Here is a 13,997-nt window from a genome sequence, read left to right as displayed (position 1 = left end):
AGTTTCTTGCGTGATGAGGACACATGAAATTATTGACTGTAAAAATGAACGAAATGAACGCTGGAATGAACAAAAGGCGAATAAAAGAGTGGATTTTTCACAATGATGTCGCGGTAGGCGGCCAGACCTCGCTAGTAGATATAGGCCGTGCACTTTCCGATCTTAACCGAAAACACCAACATCCGCTGGTAAAACACACACAGAATCGGTTAAAAGTTTGAATCGAAGTTTTAACCGAAAGCTTTACAGCCCAGTACTAATAGGCCAGAGTGGACAAAATTATTAACGTCAGACACACAGAAAGAGAGCTTTGCTCTGTTTTTCTTTTTGCTTAGTTCTGCATTCAATGAACTCATGACTACTGGCGTAGCCGGATTTATTTTCTATTCGAAATGTGCAAGGGCGGTGCTGAATAATGAACAAAAGGTACACTGACGCGGAGGCAGTGCTGTTTCCATTCGTAGAGTATGTGCCAGGGGTGAAAGTCTCACTGCCCAGCTTTTCGTCCCTACGTCCCTCACCTTGGAAGAAAACATTGAAATAAACAACGAAAAGAGTACGCGGTTGCGATAAACTGTTCTATATTTGTTTTGGCCGCTTTGTTCTCTAACCAAGTATGTAACTCCTTGAGTGAAATTCACGGACATTCCTGGTGGCTTCCAGAATGGTGCCGCCCACCAGGAGCCAAAAGAGCTCAAGCCCGTCGTCGACCATCTGGAGCCCAAAGAACACATTGAGCGTGGCCAGTGGGGTAGCAAGGCCGAGTTCATCCTGTCCTGTATCGGGCTGTCCGTGGGCATTGGCAACATCTGGAGGTTTCCCTTTTTGGCCTACCAGAACGGAGGAGGTACGTAGACGAGATCGGGAATAAATAATTAGTTACAGCAAAGGAGCCGACGAAAGGCAGAGACAGGATCTCCGGTGTAGCACAGGAGCATATGGTATGCATTGGATAGACTTGTCGCGCTGAGAACCGAATTGAATGTTATAACGATACTCTGGTATATAAAACATTGATTAACCTTTAGTTGCAGTCAGTTGTACACTGAAAGAAACTTGAGAGTGATGTATGTTCCGCGCCGCTAGCCCGCGTTTTCTAGCCACACGGGCTCGAACACTTAACGAGTTTGTTTGGGCAAAGATAGCACATTATGTGGACTTCTGTTCCCGCATCCTCTTCGAATAGACAGTTTTTTTTTTTTTTTTTGCAGTTTCAATCGAGTTAACTTGTTTTTATGTCGAAAATAGGTAGTAACCTCCCTAATTCTCACGCCCTAATAATTCGGTTTATATACTCTTATTGTATACTAAAGCACAACGTTGCTAGCCATTTATAATCACCGAGAAGCTTGAATACCGTGAATAACTAGTGCATGTGGAATGTTGCGGCGTCTATTGCAAGCAAATGTTGCGTTTTATGGCTGGTTTTAGGCCCCGAGTAATGAAAATAACTAACACGTTGTCATTTCTGTCGTTGCTGTTCTCCTCAGGCGCTTTTCTCTTGCCATACGTTATTCTCATGCTGCTCGTGGGCAAGCCAATGTACTTCATGGAGGTTGCCGTGGGCCAGTTTACAAGCCTCGGCCCAATGTCAGTGTGGAGGTGTCTGCCGATTGCCAAAGGTGAGAAACCAGACTCGGGTACAGGCTCTCATATATAAAAAATGAAGCCTTTGGAAATAAAGATGGACCATCAAATATTTTGAACACTTCCTTAATGGAAGTGCACCTTTTTTCAGACTAGTTGACGGAAGCTATAACGTTTAACACCGCTGTGTTTTATTCTGTTCCTTTGCCCTGAATCAACAGGTTAGGATATGCTGTTGTAGTCGTGTGTGGTATATTTTTGCTTTACTTTGTTTTATGTTGGCCTACTAATAAGCTTAGTATGTACCATTCAGAATGTGCATGGCATTTGGAAGTAGGCACTTCCTGGTCACTAAGAAATTACTAAATATTGGCAGCCCATTTCCATGCTTTTTAAAAGGGTGCTATATGGCAGTAAAGCAACCACGCGTTGTTCAAGATAGTTCGCATAAAAACGGCTCTGTATACTCTTTATGTTGGTCAAGCGCTTGTCGTATAGGCTAATTAGGGACGTCATTAATTCCTTCTCACTTCCCGATCATAACAGTTAATTTTTTTTTTTTTTTATGTTTCAAATAACGCTGCTTTAACAGCCCTTTTTTCTCTTATCTTCTTTTCTGTTTCCATCCGTTTTCTAGGCGTGGGAGCAGCCATGGTGATCGTTTCGCTTATTGTGGCCGTCTACTACAACGTCATCCTTGCCTACACGGTGTTCTACATGGCGCAGAGCTTCAGGTCCGTGCTGCCGTGGGAAGACTGCTTCGAGTGGTGGGGAGCCGACCCGGAAACCTGCTATGTGCGCACTAGCAACGTGGTAAGGATGTACGCTTTAATTGCTCGGTATATTTCGCGTCGTTTCCGGCTTGACGTTGAGTAACACAGCATATTATTCATCCGAGTTTACGCAACATGAAGCCAAGGATAAATTTTTTTTCTATTTCGGAGAGTTCGAAATGTGTGAAGCCTTTTTTTTTTTTTTATGTACGTGACAGTGACCGGGCCAAATCGTCGTTTCGAATAAAGCGTAAGTTCCTATTAAGCGAGTTGTAAGCGCGAACATTGTGTTTTGATCAAGGGCGCGTCACTCTCGAGGACGTGAGGTAAGTTGCTGGATAGATCCTAACCAAACAGACCCGCCATGATGGTGCAGTGGTTGGGGCGTTCAACTGCTATGCCCAATGATGCAGGATCGAATCCCGGTCACGACGATCGCTTCCAGATGGAGGCGAAAAGCAAGGCGCTCGTGTGCTGTGTGATGTCAGTGCATGTTTAAGAACCAGAGGGGGTCGAAATTTCCAGAGCCCTCCGCTACGCGGCTTGTCTGATAGCCTGAGTCACTTTGGGACGTCAAACACCCTAAAAGCAACCAACCTAACAAAACCGGCTTCTATCGACCATGATATCGGAAGCTTAGAAACTAACAGATAGCGTTTGCTGTTAAATGCTTTTCAGTCGCGTTTATCGTCGTTCACGTTGTCGAAATTCATTCGAACATGTTCCCTCTTTCTCTCGTGCCTGCAGGAGCGCTGCGTGTCGGTGGAAGGAAACCTGGTGCGAGAGTACATGAACATCACCAACGTGACCAACGGCGTTAGCATTGTGGCCAACAACATCAGTGTTGTTGTTCCTACGGACGTATTCACCTCGAGGTTCGACAACTGTACCAACGCCACGCAAACGGCCAGCCAACAGTTTTGGGAGTAAGTTTGACATGCCCCATCTTGCGCCACGTGGTAACTCCTCGAGATAATGCGGAAAGTGTCACAGGCTATATATTTGCAGAAACTATGGTGTTCAGAGAAAGCTACTAGCCCGAATTTGGCTTTTTTTTATCTTTTTAAGTGAACTGAATACGGTTTTCGTAGGAACTTAACAAATACGATTACAAAGTGCATATTTGAAATTTAAGGATGCGAACTGTAATGACGCATTTTACTTAATCTAGTGCGTCACCATTTAATTATTGAAGTAATCATCAGTGTAACATTATTAGTCAAAAGTCCATGGCAAAAGCTCACGCCTGCAATGCATTAACGGTCCATCTCACCCTCCCATTTCTTTGCAGGCGCTACGTTCTCAATATCACCAGTGGCATCGACGACTTGGGCGCCATTCGTTGGGATCTGACTCTCTGTTTGCTAGCCAGCTGGGTCGTCGTCTTCCTCTGCCTCATGAAGGGTGTCAAGTCCACCGGCAAGGTATGATGACGTCATAGTCACTGTGATGTGTAACTTTCTCCTGTATGGAACCGGTTGTTGTAGTTGTACCCGTGAGCTACAGGCACTTAACTTTCATCGTATATTTTTTTTCCAGGTTGTATACTTCACGGCCACGTTTCCCTACCTAGTGTTGATCATTCTGCTCGTAAAAGGTGTCACTCTCCCCGGAGCTGTGGAGGGAATCAAATACTTCATCATACCTGAATGGCACAGGCTCCTCGAGATCGACGTGAGTTCCTTTGCTTTCCGGAAGCAGCGGTGCTTACTGTTCTTCTTTAAAAGCTTGCCAGAGTATCGACAGTTGGTAGAAAGAGTGAAGCAACGACATGATCTGCTTAATAATCTTAATTTAAGCATGCACAAATATAAAATCAACAGACGACCTATTATTTGCGTTGAAAATTCGGAAATGATTTGAGTCAATACTTCGTAATAACTGCTTTGGGACTTTGCCAACTGGGGTTCAGTTAGTGAGAGTTGCTCGATGCAGCCCCACTGACAGCTTTGATTTATATTATTTTTCTCCTTGTTTTTAGATTTGGCGCAAGGCTGCCGAGCAGCTTTTCTACTCACTCGGAATCTCTTGGGGAGGAATCATCATGTTCGGCTCGTACAACAAGTTCAGCAATGCGGTGCACAGGTGAGCGCCGCATAGTTGATGTGCATGACATTCCACTGCGGGGACCATCTAAGTTATTCAGGGGAAATATACTCTCTAGTACTTCGTTCTCAAGTAGTTTTAGATGCAATCTTGAGCTACGGAACGCTCTATAGTCGATAAAAAGTGTTCTCGCTGGCGTACACGGTGATGGTCAGCACCACGATATGGTGGGCTCCGTCAATGACTGTAGAAACAAGTTCTTTTCAGCTCACATCTGTTTCTGAAATCTGCTGAAGAAATCGTTGCATGCAATACTTTCCGGTCGACCTCTCTGCCTTCCGAACGATAAACTCCTCAATCTGTGTTGTGTGCAATATATAGTCTGGGGCATAATAAACTGCATGTTAAATGGAAGGTTAGCTGACTGTAAGTAATTTAAATGCATTAGTTTTCCTCTGACCACTATATTTTTAGCAGCAGGCATAAACGAATTTCTACTTTGCCGACGGTACAGTTAACCAATGACCATGCAAAAGTCAAGGTTTTCATCAGGTTAGTGAAGGCGGTTCATCATCTTCGGCATTTGCCAGACACATTCAGTTTATCGCTGGACAAGAGCCTTTTCTAAGGTGCCATCTACGTGGACATAGACTTCGCCATTTTAATTTTATCTCGTCATAACTGTTCAGTATGTTCCGCTAACAGCTTACGCGTCTCCCACTTGTACAGGTCCTGCCCTAGGATGAGTAATAGTTGATTTCATTGCACTATTGAGAAGCCTGTTTTCGGCAGTGTTGCTCTGTTTGGAGTGCTAAAACAAGTGTTTTCTGTTCTTTACCTCACTTTTTAGAGATGCTCTTTTTGTGAGCACGATGGACTTCATCACCAGCATCATCGGTGGCATAGTCATCTTCTCCGTGCTGGGAAATATGTCCACAGAGCTGGGAATTGATATCAAGGACGTCGCGAAGGCTGGTAAGCTTGAAAGCAACATTTCTCGCGAGGCGCGATCGACTCTTAGAAGTCTCAGTAGGTGCATGTCATACATTTTTTTAAAGACTGAAATGCAGTGTACCATGGGCAGAACCTGAGAATATTCTAACCAAGCAGCGACGTGACAAAAAAAAAAAAAAAAAGCGTCACGAAAAGGTTTATTTACCCGTGGACGACCGCGGAAATAGGCTGCCTGCAGGGTGCCCAGGATTTAAGCGACGATAGAAAAGAAGCAAGTGAGAGCGTGATGCAGGTGGTACTTACACCGGACACTTTATTCATATACATGTAATAGAAAGCCGTTATCCAGCTGTCATCCATATCACTTTGTCTCTCGTACAGCAGTAAAAAACGCACGCACACACAAACACACAGAAGAAAAATTTCCGCTTTGAAATAACGGTATAACTCAAACGCGCGTAGATTTCTTCATAAGGTTTGACCCATAGCTCTATACAGGGAGCCTTGCTGACCGATGCGTTTATCGTAGGTCAAGGCTTGGCGTTTGTGGCGTACCCGGAGGCCCTGTCCAGACTTGTGGTCCCCCAGCTGTGGTCCTTCCTCTTCTTCTTCATGCTTTTCCTGCTGGGATTGGACAGTGAGGTGAGCAGCGTCGCTGAAAACTAATACATTTCCCCTTACAGCGTATTTCTTCCGGCGTGCAATAAACAGCTGCTCTGTGTGTCTATCGGCCAGCTTTTGCTGGTGGCAATGCAGGGTCAGTAGAATGGGAAAAATAAACATGTCATAATGTCAACAATTCACAGCGATATACAACAAATGTGATTTACTTTCAATGGCTCAAGAAGACACCGATTAAAATAAAGCACGCGTCTAAAATTTTAAGTTTGTTTAACGGATTCCCACGTGCCTAAAGCAACTGCGGGTGCCATCGTGCCCTGGGTTAATATGCACTTTATGGAATAGAGGGCTACTGAATAATTCCGACCAAGCACCTGAACATGAGTGTACGGGCGATTTCTGCGCTCACAATTCATCGAAACGTGGACGACTGCGCGATGAGCCTACTACGCACTATGCTCTATTTTGCTTCAGAAGCTTTGGCATGAAAGGGCATAGACGCGTACTGTAGTCCATGAGACTGTGCAGGAGGCGTGTCATTATGCAATTTTTCTTTGCTCTGAACTTTTACTTCGTCAGTCACTTACAAACCTGGCGGTAACGTTGATTTTATGCCTGCTGTGTTCACGCTCCTCATTTATCGTCTCACATTACATTATCGATCACTTTTGCACACGTGACACTGTCTCGAGCGTCGAGGCCCCGAAGCTTTGGAATACCTAGTGTACAGTGTTAAGGGGAACAAATTTATTCTGAATTTACGAGTAAGCTCGGTAGTTACGCTTTGCGGTAATTACTGTCACTTCACTTGCTTTTACAGCCGTATGATCACAGCTTGTAGCTTTGGGCTCTTAATATAACATCACTCAAGTTCCCCCAACGTTATCCAGCGAAAGTGCCTAGCATGTATCACTTTTTTTTTTTTTTTTGCTTTTTAGCAAACACTCACCCTGCTTTTTTTTCTCTTGTGCAGTTCGCACTGTTGGAGACCTTCCTTACCGCCTTCTACGACGAGTTCCCCAGGTCCAGGAAGTACAAGATCCCCCTCACCTTCGGCATCTGCGTGGTTTGCTTCCTGTTCGGTCTGCCGTGCGTCACGCAGGTAAGAACACGTTCATGTCTACTTATTTTCCATATTTTTTCGCATCGTTCACTGGCGCATTACATTGGCATTTGTCTCTGACACATCATAGCGCCGATTGGCTCGAACATGTATTAGTTGGTGTCTTGAGCGTGTGTAAGTAAACTATATACATAGGTGGGCTGACATCATGACTAATTGATTGGGAGCGTAGACAGCAGAAAAGCGGTTGGGAAGTTTTGATGCGAATGTTATCAAGACAAAAGTAAGAGCAAAGAAAACAAATGGGCATTAGAACAAAACATAATTTGGTTCCTTTGTTTCTACCCTTAAGGAGACATAAGCCGACCTCCACTTTCTTAATAACCGCGGACTTAGCTTTGTAATACGCACCCTTGATATATTTATTGTGGCTTTCGGCGAATAATGTTCGTTCTCGCGTAGAGATGCCCTCCGTTTCGAAGGAGGCTTTTCTTTGGGCGGCAGAAGGCCGGTGTGAAGTTTTTACTGAGCAATGACTCCTCATTTCAAACTGATTGGCAATTATGAGGGCGACGGATCGATTATCTGCGCTATCCACGCGGCTTGCAGAGAGCGAGAAGGAAAAAAAGACTTGTTGCTTCATAGATATATATGGAGCATCTCTTAAGGGTAGAACACAATTGCAGGTAATGCCCAATACTCCTGAGATCCACTTGTTCCAGGCATGTGTACAAATTAGGATTTCTTTCGTGATCTTCCCTGTTACCGCACGAGTTGTGAGTTGTGACAAGCAAGCTTGAAGGTTCTATATGACCCTACCTCCTGCACGGAACCTTCTGCTGCAACACGTACAGAGCTCGAAATATCGCAGAAAATTGTGTTCAGCATCAAAGCATGTTTAGCACAATTATTTTGTCTTGGAATTAAGCATTTTGTCTTATTTTTTTGTAACTTCCAGGGTGGCCAATATGTCCTGAACCTGATGGACACCTACGCTGGTGGTGGAGCTGTTCTCTTCATTGCCATTTGTGAAATCGTCGGGCTCATGTGGTTCTACGGTACGTACAAATGCACAAGAGCATGCTAGACGGTTTAGCGTTGTTATACTTGCAACCGTAACGTTTACAAAACTGAAGTTACTACAGTACAGTTTACGCAGTTTTCGAGTTTCTTTCAGTGTGTGCGTGCGTGCTTGTGTGCGTGTGTTTCCTACTTTAAATTTAACCACTTTGGGGCGAGTTATTATTTTCTCTGTGTTAGCATACCGGTTAGAAAGACTATCTGTTCAGCAAAATAGATTCCACACACGGTCTAGAAGGCCGAAATATTCTCTTAGTCGCATTGGCGCGGAGGTTGAAGAGACTTGTGAAGCTATAAAAGCCGGGACGATCATTGTGAGAGGGAAGCGTGGGCAAAATCCATCTACTGCTTCATAACTCTTTCTAGTGAGGATACGAGTTTTCGCATCCTGACTTAATAAAACTCTTATGGAACACGTGAGAGCCTAACGAGGTTTCTTTCTTGGAAACACTCGACTCCCTTCTAGAGGAATCTTTCAGCTCCGTCTCCTCTACGCATAGAGATTTAAGAGTCCTGAGCAAACAAAGACGTTTGCATCTCAGAGGAAGTGAAAGATGATATTACTGCATCCAAGTGTTCGTATACGTCAGTTCCTTTCAGTGCTGTTATCGTACGTTGTGAGAGTATGAGTCAGTTTTCTGGGGAAGTGAATTGTCTTGGACAGCATATACACGCGTGCGTGAGATTTTGATGCGCAAGTACTGCAGACGTCAGGATGCGTGGAACTTGATCCTCCACTACCGTCACGCGTTCGAAGGCACAGTTCCGATAACAGGTAGTCTGCTTTCACGCACTCACGCCAACACGTATGTTTTCAGGTGTACTTGAATGGGGGGATACTCTGCAACGTGCGAAATGCTTGAAAAATGAACGGGTGCCTATGTGTGCTGCGAGCCGCAGATACGCGCGTTTGGATTCGAGGCGCAATGATAGGATAAAAAAGAAAAGCAAACGAGCTATTGAGGTGTACAGCAACCGGTTTGACGCGCACGCATGCCCGCCGGTGTGCTCTTTGGCACGAGTGTCCCGTGTCGAAAGTTTCATTTCGATACAAGAGTTCGGTACGCTCCTAATCAAGGTGATAAATTTAGGTAATTTACGGAAAATCCATGAACGAACGCAGGAAAGATTAAAACATCGCCACCCTGTAAGCAAGGTCGTCTGTATATACGACAGGTTCTGAAGACAGGAGTCCTATAGCAGACATCTAGTCTTCATTCCTGCTGCGACTGTCTACGCATGATATTCGTAGCTGGGGCGAAATGACGTGACAGACAAAAAAGGCTTAGCATAGCGGAGATCTACACCGCGAACTGATCGGGTACCTACTGAGCATGCATAGTTGCTACTGCGGGCTTCTATCTGGCGTTGTCCATGCACAAATGGCAAATGCGGTTTTGCGTTCAAGCGTTTACGTTAAGCGAAAGCTTTCCAGACCAAGAGCGTAAACAAACGATGTGCACGTTCCCATAATTCCCGTGTTAAAAATAGGTGCCTTTTTTTTTTACATTGTTCACTGTTCTCAATCATAAACTTTTCTTGAATTCCTTATCGCAGGAGTCCGCCGCTTCTGCGCCGACCTGAAACTGATGCTGGGCCACGATATCGGCTGGTACTGGAAGGCCAGCTGGCTGGTCTTCTCGCCTTGCATACTCGCGGTAAGTTTATTGCGGTACCTTGTAAATATATTGCATTTTAGCATTTTAAAGTATGAGACTACGTAGAGCTGTCAACATGATATGTTCGTAATATTAGCACAGGCGCTTGTCTTCGCTATCTTCTCGCACAAGGAGCGGAGAAGACTGGGCGCTCTCCTGGTCCGACAGGAGACCGCAGCGTGTCTTATTTTCCACTTTCTGGAAAAAAAAAGGCAAACAATCGATATGGGTTGGCTGGTGGTACTTATATGGACAGAGCCTGGTGCTGATTTGTAATCTTAATCATTCTCTCTTGTGGGGAAACATGGAGGTTGTTTTTAATCACCTAAAAATATCTGGTGTATAGATACGTTAGATCGAATTTTTCTTTCGTGGAGTGGATGATAGGCGACTGAATACCCTTCAGTATCACTAGTTTTTCTTCCCTTGAATGGAACCCATTTAATAAAGTGGCAGCCTGTCAGAAATCGCCGATAACGCAAATCCGGCATCCAATTGCAGCTGGAAGGACTTTCTGTAATAGCAAAAACATCGCAGCATGCCAAAGGATAAAATCAGTGCTAAGGTCATCAACCTCATGCACAGGATACCACACCCAGTGACTTTGCAACTTAAATTTTAACAGTATTCTTTTTGATTGTGGCGCTCTCTGTGAGTGATAGTGGCATATAAGTGTGGTATAGTTTAATCTATTTCTAAATGAAGTGCATGCACTAAAATATCGTAACTAAACAGTGTCATGGTCACCTTCGGTTATTTCCGCTTATTTCAAAACAGATCACCATGTTCACTTGAGAGCTATGCTCTATGGTTCGTGAACTATATTCGTCGACTGTATATATGCACATGCAGCCTTTAGAAATAGTTTTGTAGTAGTCTTTTCACACGCGCCCCACTTTCCTTTACAGTTCCTCTTCATCTATGGACTCGTCCAACACAAGCCCATCACGTACGACGACGTGGTCACCTATCCCGAGTGGGCGGACGGTTTGGGCTGGTTGTTGGCGATGCTTTCTATGGCGCAGATCCCCATCTGGGGCATCTTCATCCTGCTCAAGAACTGGAAGGTATAGCAGCCTGCTCTTACTACAGCCGCAATAGCCATAGCCATCTATCTAGCCATCCATAGCCATCTATCTGTCCGTGCTGCATGTATATAAGTATTTAAATGCAAGCACTTTGAAGTTGACCACGCAGATCACTTTCGCTTGAGGGTGCTTTCTTCTCTGGGGTAACAAACGGTGTCGTACGTCGCAATAGGAAATTCGCTTTTGCCAGTGGTGAGATCGGACTGTTTTCCTATCGGGCACTGGTCATGATAAATAAACAAGGCTTAAATAACAATTTATAGAGCTTCGGGTGAAAAGTATTCGGGTCATACGATGACTTCGAGTCCTATATCGTGGAACACTTATGGCGGTCAGCTAGGGATGCGATAGCTAAAAGGCTACGCGTGGGGTTCTCCTCACCATACAGGGAAATAATACTTAAGCGGTGCCGTTGTGATCCTTGCTGCATATCGGCTGAAAAACAGACCATATTAGCATATGTGACCTGAGGAGTTCAGGCCAAACGTGTAGGCCCTGTAGTTATGTAGTACGCGTGAGACGAAGCGAATGTAGCCGTTGGAGGTGCGGTACGCCTCACGCCTTCACTCACTCGTCTTTGAGGGCAACAAACATCCAGAGGGTTTCTAGCACTGTTAATTCATTCACCATCTCTTATTTTTGCAGAATCCCAGGAAGGCCTTCCAACCAGAACGCAAGTGGGGTCCGGGAGACCCCATCGAGATGCAGCTCTACCATACCCAAAATGGTGGCGTCACGAACCTCGGCTTCCAGAGCAGCGACACCTACCGCTACTAATGGCCGGGCGCAACCCTTGTTCGGACACCAACCGCGTTTGGCGTTGCCGCTCGTATATGGCTTCGCTGTGCGAAAAGGGTGTAATTTTTACACCTTCTCACCAGCTTGTTGCTCAAAGCGGTTGTCGCATCTATTTCATTATGAGCACTTCACAGGCGTACTTACAGAAAACGGACGTTAGGAGTGACACCCAGAAGACTTTCTTCAGAGGGCGTATTGAACGTTTTCTATTGAGTGTCAGTTGAATGTTGACGGTGTTTGGCGGTGGCTATACTCTGAAATACCGCGTAGGACAGGCGCTTCAAGGAAGCAGAAGGGTAATCGCACATTCCAATCCGTCCCTTTCGTGTACCTGACTGTTAGGTGTTCGTGCATTGCTTCAGGTTTTTTTCTCAGCTGCAGCCAAAGAATATTCCCCCTCCTCACCCCCACCTCGCGATAGTGCGCTCAAGCATATTATATTGACTTAAAGAGAACATGTTTTTAATAAATTCTGCTTTGCTTCAGCATGTCAGCTCCTTTGTTATCACGCTTTTACCGCGATTCCGACTGAGAAGATTACATTCGTAACGGTCACAATTGTGCCTTGTTTAATTTTTAGTTATCATATTGTCCCATGTACAGTGAGCCCACAATGAACCATTCTCGTGTTTTGTCCATTGTTCGTATGTAAATAGCTTGTTGTTACATTTGTATATGTATCTTCGACTGACGCTTTCCTTTCTTAAGAGGACTGTTTTAACCTCTAAAGTTTGTTAGCTGTCAAACGTGTTCCATGTGCGTATTCCCATGATACGATTTTAAATGCATCCTACCCCAGCTCCTAGCCCGTACATATCCCCATTTCGGTTTTAATTATTATGTGTATGAGCTGTTTTTTTTTCTCGCAAAAATAGAACTATATTTTTTTAGCATCGTTTTTAACTTATATTATCGATCAGATATCTCTTAGCTGTACTGTAATTCAAGTGGCTGCTAAGATTACTCGGGTGGTATTTTTGCGTTCAGTTCGTCAGAGTATAATAGTGTGCATCAGTCAAAAGCCTAGAAAACTAAGGGCTTTTAGAGCGCCCGAGGACAAGGTTTCCATTCCGTCTTGCGAGAACGAATAAGAAGCGTCTTCATGGCTCGCAGGATGAACGTCTTAGGCGTCCTTATTCAGCTACGAACGTCTATCGTATCTGTGCTTTGTTTTAGTTTTTAACAATGCCATCTCGCATGCGGGTTCATGCAGTTCCAGCAGCTAAGGAAGTGAAATCTGCTCAGTGTAAATAGATGTAATATAAGCATGTGTATCTGCCTATTTATTATGGGTGTTTGCTGTATATTGAATGGATATTGCGAAAGGAAATAAATTTTGAGCGTTTTTACGAATTGAAGTGTTTTTTTTTATATATATTGATGCATGACAAGGTTAGTCCACGAAGGTTAGTCCAAGATGACACTGCACATAAAACACAGAAGCACAGCAGCGTCGACCTTCTTCTAGCATCAACAGTAGCTACCACTTTGTCTTCTGTGTCACTGTTGCCGATCGTTGTCATCTTCAACGTTCAGCGATGCAAGGCATATATGTCACATTAATCCCCCCCCCCCTCCCCCCTCATACGAAAGGCACTCCCGGTGCGCACTGGGACAAACTACTGCGGGGATAGTACGGCTTCATTCGGGCGACATGAACAATCTCGGTGCGTGGCATAGAGGGCTGTTGCGGCGGATGTACAGGGGCGATCTCGTATGTCACAGGAGTGACGGGCAGCTGGGAATTTGACATTAAAGTAGAAGGAAAACCAGTTCCAAAGGTAGATCAAATGAGAATCTTAGGGCTATTGATTCAGGAAAATGGATATAATGATCGAACAATCGGAAAGCTAGAGAGATTCGCCACACAAGCCACTGGAATATTTAGAAGAATCGCGTTGAAAGGACGAGGCCTGAAGGAAAGAAGCTTGCTTAAACTCATCGAAGCTTACGTAATAAGTCGCGTGAGCTATGCCACGCCTTTCTTAAATATCAGGACGGAGGAGGAGAAGAGGTTAGACTCTCTCATTCGACGGTGCATAAAGAGGGCCCTGTCCTTACCAATTATCACATCCACAGAGAAGCTCCTTTCTATGGGAGTGCACAATAGCTGGGACGAAATAGCGAAGGCTGTCAGAGTTTCGCAGCTGGAAAGATTAAGTCGAACGACCACGGGCAGAACTATACTCTAAATGGTAGGCCTGCAGACAGATAGGGGACTACGAGAAAAATCAAGTATCCCACAGGACTGCCGAGAAAATCTAAACACTCCCCCCCTCCCTCGTAATATGCATCCCATATTTAACACAGAGAGGAGGGTGAAGAGAGC

The 13,997-nt window shown here is 44.7% G+C and overlaps 1 protein-coding gene across 2 annotated transcripts in view; it reads left to right on the top strand.

The window, feature by feature from the left end:
* LOC146178571 (sodium-dependent proline transporter-like) overlaps positions 1–13,021 on the top strand; it is a 35,500-nt gene extending 22,479 nt beyond the window's left edge. For both annotated transcript variants that reach the window (XM_084578383.1, XM_084578382.1), the window contains 14 exons: positions 664–847; positions 1,491–1,622; positions 2,225–2,400; positions 3,108–3,286; positions 3,652–3,784; positions 3,900–4,034; positions 4,342–4,445; positions 5,257–5,381; positions 5,890–6,002; positions 6,955–7,083; positions 8,003–8,102; positions 9,682–9,782; positions 10,691–10,849; positions 11,516–13,021. In XM_084578383.1, coding sequence (XP_084434509.1) covers positions 664–847; positions 1,491–1,622; positions 2,225–2,400; positions 3,108–3,286; positions 3,652–3,784; positions 3,900–4,034; positions 4,342–4,445; positions 5,257–5,381; positions 5,890–6,002; positions 6,955–7,083; positions 8,003–8,102; positions 9,682–9,782; positions 10,691–10,849; positions 11,516–11,647 — 1,902 coding nt within the window. In that variant the 3' untranslated portion in view covers positions 11,648–13,021. The remainder of the gene's footprint in view (positions 1–663; positions 848–1,490; positions 1,623–2,224; positions 2,401–3,107; positions 3,287–3,651; positions 3,785–3,899; positions 4,035–4,341; positions 4,446–5,256; positions 5,382–5,889; positions 6,003–6,954; positions 7,084–8,002; positions 8,103–9,681; positions 9,783–10,690; positions 10,850–11,515) is intronic.
* Positions 13,022–13,997: the final 976 nt, after the last annotated feature.

This window comes from Amblyomma maculatum, chromosome 9 (assembly GCF_055883805.1).
Source record: "Amblyomma maculatum isolate TAMU_Amacu chromosome 9, ASM5588380v1, whole genome shotgun sequence".
Classification (NCBI taxonomy): Eukaryota; Metazoa; Arthropoda; class Arachnida; order Ixodida; family Ixodidae; genus Amblyomma; species Amblyomma maculatum.
Note: the sequence above shows the minus strand (reverse complement) of the source record. Positions and strands in the feature narration are given on the sequence as shown.